Genomic DNA, 4562 nt, shown 5'->3' on the forward strand with positions numbered 1-4562 from the left:
TGGCCAGTCCACTTCTGACTCCAATGTCCACATCATTAATGAAGATGTTGAACAATATGGGTCCAAGGACAGCCTTGGGGGACCCCACTGATCACAGGGCACCATAACGATTGACTTCTATCTATTATCAGCCTCTGGGTCCGATCATGGAGCTAATTTTCCAGCCAGCAGATCATGGCGGACCCAAGGCCGTAGTTGGCCAGTTTCGCCAAGAGGTGATCATGGGATACCAGATCAAAGGCTTTTTTGAAGTCAAGATATATGACATCAATCTCTTCTCCCTTGTCCAGGTGATAGGTCACCTGGTCGTAGAAGGAAATGAGATTGGTCAAACAAGACCTACCCACAACAAACCCATGCTGGCTATCCCTCGGGATGTTGGCGTCGGCCATTCCATTAAGGATGGCCTCTTTAATGAGCTTTTCTAAGACCTTCCCTGGGATAGAGGTCAGGCTGATGGGCCTGTAGTTTGCCAGATCCACTTTCCTCCCTTTCTTGAAGATAGGCACCACATTGGCCTTCTTCCAGTCTTTGGGCGCTACACCAGAGCGCCAGGAGTTCTCAAAGATAGCCCAGCCCCTGGCACGGATGATGGTTGCCAGCTCCTTGAGTACCCTGGGGTGTAGATTGTCAGGGCCAGCTGACTTGAAGGTATCCAGCCTCTCAAGGTGTTCCTTCACAAGGTTAGCATTGATGGAGGGCAGGGGATCTCCCTCACCCGGTCCTCCCTGTCCTGTAGTGGGCATGGGTGTCCCATGGGACTGATGAAAGACCGACGCAAAGTTTTAATAGGTTAGCTTTTTCCTGGGCGTCAGTTGTCTGGTTTAGCTGGGGTCCAGTGTTGCCCTTGCTTTTCCTCCGGCTCCCCACGTATCTGAAGAAGGACTTTTTATTGTCCTTGGTACTCAAAGCTAGTCACAGTTCAGTTGCAGCCTTGGCTTTTCTGGTTTGTGCCCTGCAGGACCGGACCAGTGTAGAATATTCCTCCCTGGAGGTGAATCCCACCCTCCATCCTTTGTAGGCCTTTCTTCTTAGCCTCAGGAGGTCTGCTAGATCCCTGGAGATCCAGGGGGGCTGCTGTGCTCTCTTGCTTCCTTTCCTCCGAGATGGAATAGAATTAGCTTGTGCATTGAGGATCGTTCCCTTGAGGAGCAACCACTCTTCCTGAACTCCCCTCCCTCTGGGGTCATGGTCCCTTAGGGCCTCACTGACAAGTCTTCTGAGCAAGGACTTCAGTTTTGCTGACTGACTTGCCAGCTTTACGGTGGATGGTGAAGGTGATCAGCTTGTGGTCGCTGTCACCCAGCTTCCCAGCTTGTTCAGAGTGCCTGTTTTCCTGACATGAGTCCAGTACATGTTGAAGCTGTGTTATAAAGAAATGGTGCACAGTTCTAACAAGGCAACTGTTTAAAATGTCAAGCACTGAAAATAGTCTGATATTGGGCTGTTATTTTAGACTTTACAACTTATTTTAATTAGATGGCATTCTGTGGAGCCATCTAACCTGCCACAGAAGCTGAGATTTTCACCACTAATCTGTATTAAAAATGCCATTCAAAGGACAGTACACATATACAAGTTGGGGTAGCAGACACTTTAGAGGACATGATTAGAATTTAAAATGACTTTGATAAATTGGAAAAAGAGACTGAAATAACTAGTATAAAAATCACTAAAGACAAGTGCAAAGTACTATGCTTAGGAACTATCAAATGCATTGATGAGGCTTCATCTGAAGTACTGTGTTCTGTTTTGGACACTGCTCCTAAAGAAAGATGTGGACAGTTTGGAAAGGGTCCAGCAGAGAGCAAAAAAAATTGATTCAGAATCTAGAAAACATGGAATATGAGGAAAGATTGAAAGTGGGATTTAGTTTGGAGAAGATTAAACTGAGATGGGATTCCAAAAGTGAATTAAGTAATCATCACAAAGGTACCGGTCATAATGAATATCTATTTTGTAGTAGTTTTCCCAGATTATCTTTCCCTGGAATCAGGCTACTACTCTTCAGTGTGAGCTTGAAAAAGATACTACCATCACTAAAATATTTTTTCACAAAGGCTTTGTTGTTAATTTAAAAAACCTTGTAAACAGTGCCACAGCCTGGTTTTGCTCATGTCATCATGAATTAGATTTTGGAATTTTGTTTCCTAATATTTCCTAACACATGTTCCTAACTCTTACCTTTGCATAATTCAAGTTGCTAACAGTAAAATGAATATATTTTACTTTAGGATTTGGACTCATCTTCTAAAGGAAGTGGATGGGGAGCTTGGGGATCATGGGGCAAGTCTCTGCTATCATCAGCTTCTGCCACAGTTGGTAAGTGTTAAACCAGCAAAGGTTATGGCATCATTTGTAAGTATTTTAAAGTCATCATTTAAATGCAGACTGGCAGGGTTAAATGCTCGTAAAGATGGTAAGTAAAGTCAAAGTGGTTGCTTAGAGTTACAAGATTTAGAAACTGTCATTGCCTGACTTGAATGGCAAAACTATAGGATTGGTGTGATTTCTATAAGGGGAAAAGCCATCTTTGCAAACTGTTGAGCCACTTAGAAAAAAAATCAGTTGGAGGTTGAGTTACCTTTTCAGTTCAGGTTATGGGCATAGTGCAATACATGGCCAGTTTATCTTGCAGTGGTTCGGTTCAGAGACAATGATGGACCAGTTACTGCCAATAGAAGCTGAGGGCTTTTGTTTTTCTTATGAAGGATGCATGTTCTGGTCCTAACTTTTTTTGTGTACATGTAAGATTTATGTAGTAACTATGACTCGTATCTGCAAAGCATGGAGTTTCTTCTTATAAATCGTATCGGTTTTCACAGAAGGTCAGTACAGTCCTTAAACAGCCACATTAAGTGACTTCAGAGAGTATGAGAAGCTGCTGAATCATGTTAATATTTTTAAATCTCTTCTCACTTCCAAATTCAAATCTAGTCTAAGTTATTGGTGGCCAAAGCATGTTGTTTTATAAGTAAATGATATGGTATGAGTTTGTGGTTTCAGGTTAGCCGTATTACTATCATAATTTTCATTCTTCTTGGAGTCTTAGCAGGTTTACAGACTGAATGGGTTTGAAGATAGTATTGTCTTTTTGTGCCTCAAGGTGGTATCAGGGTTGTGGCAATTTGAGAGGAAAGTATTGCCTGTGAGTATTGCTCATGATGTTTGTGTGTTTAAAAGATAAGTAATTCTCCCAGATTGTCAGAGTGACATCTTTCACAATCACTGAATAGTACAATGTTAATTGTACATTACTATTTAAGAAACCACTCTGTTTTCCTTTGATTGTTATAATTTGTATATCCTGGATTCATATCTGTAGAAAAAAATCACTTAAAGCCCTGCATTTTTGAGAGAAACAGAGGGTTAAAAGGAACCTCAGACTAGTATAACTCTCCAGACAGATGCAGGATGTGCTATTTCTGAACCCAGGCTGTCCAACTTCTGAGTGGCTTGGGGCCACTAGTTCTCCAGCCACACACCACGTGGGTAGCTCACACTCAGAGCTGTATCCCATGCAGGCCGCATGCTGTGCTGTGCTGTACTGCACATGCCCCACCGCACTGCACAGCAGGGGTGTCCCCACTGTACAGGGATAGTACCCCTGCACCTCATCATGGCACACAGGGTCTCCCCAGCCACCTGGCCATAGGCTCCCTCAGCTCCACTGTCCCATTCTGCCCCCAAAGGGAGCAGAGGAATGAGGAACCTGCGGTTTGAAGGTGGCAGGGATTTGGGTGTGGGTAGCAGTGCCTGGGCTGGGAGCCTGAGGCCTCAGGTTAAGTCTGGGGACTGCATGAAGCCCAGGGGCCTCCAGTTGGACAGCCCAGTTCTAAACCAGTGTAGATAGATTATCTGAACCTGTCCTTGTTCATAACAAATCCGTGTTTGCTAGTAACCTCTGTTTTCTCTGTGTGTTTTACAAATTGATTGATTTATCATTTGTGCTAATAATTTTCTAGGTATTGAAGTTAGTCTGAACAGTCTGTAATTTCTGAAATTTCCTTTTTACTTTTATAAAGATGGGCACTATGTTAGCTCTTCTCCAGTCCTCTGGGACTTCACCTGTCATCTGCAGCTTTGCAAATATTATCACTAGGGACTCAAAAATTTCTTCAGTCAGTATCTCCAGTATCCTGGGATGAATTTCATAAGGCCCTGCCATCATAAATTAATTCAGTTTTGTCAAAAGCTCTCTGATGCGTTCTTTACTTACAATGATCTGCCATCCTTTCTTTTCTTTGTTTATTTTCTCGAGAAGGCCAAGGCAAAATAATCGTTGGGCAGTTCTGTTGTTTTTGTGTCTTCTGTTAATAGCTCATGGTCACTATTGAGTGGTGGACCGGCAGTTTTCCTGGCCTTTATGTGTATTTATAAGGCAACTTGTTGCTTTTACAACATATTTATAGAACTCTGTCTTGTCTTTAGTAGAGGGATCACTTCTTCTATCCAAGATATTGTCAGTCTTTGAATAAATGTAGTTTGATAAATAAAGTGAATGGGTGTGCACCGATAAAGATTTTTTGGCCGATACCAGTGGCTGATTATTAACCAGCCAC

At 42.9% G+C, this 4562-nt stretch overlaps 1 protein-coding gene across 3 annotated transcripts in view; it reads left to right on the plus strand.

Annotated features, from left to right (window-relative positions):
* FAM114A1 (family with sequence similarity 114 member A1) overlaps nt 1-4562 on the plus strand; it is a 95244-nt gene that overhangs the window by 17980 nt on the left and 72702 nt on the right. For all 3 annotated transcript variants that reach the window (XM_019526360.1, XM_019526361.1, XM_019526362.1), the window contains exon 4: nt 2235-2322. In XM_019526360.1, coding sequence (XP_019381905.1) covers nt 2235-2322 — 88 coding nt within the window. The remainder of the gene's footprint in view (nt 1-2234; nt 2323-4562) is intronic.

Source organism: Gavialis gangeticus, unplaced genomic scaffold (genome assembly GCF_001723915.1).
Source record: "Gavialis gangeticus isolate Ggan-Ray unplaced genomic scaffold, GavGan_comp1, whole genome shotgun sequence".
Classification (NCBI taxonomy): Eukaryota; Metazoa; Chordata; order Crocodylia; family Gavialidae; genus Gavialis; species Gavialis gangeticus.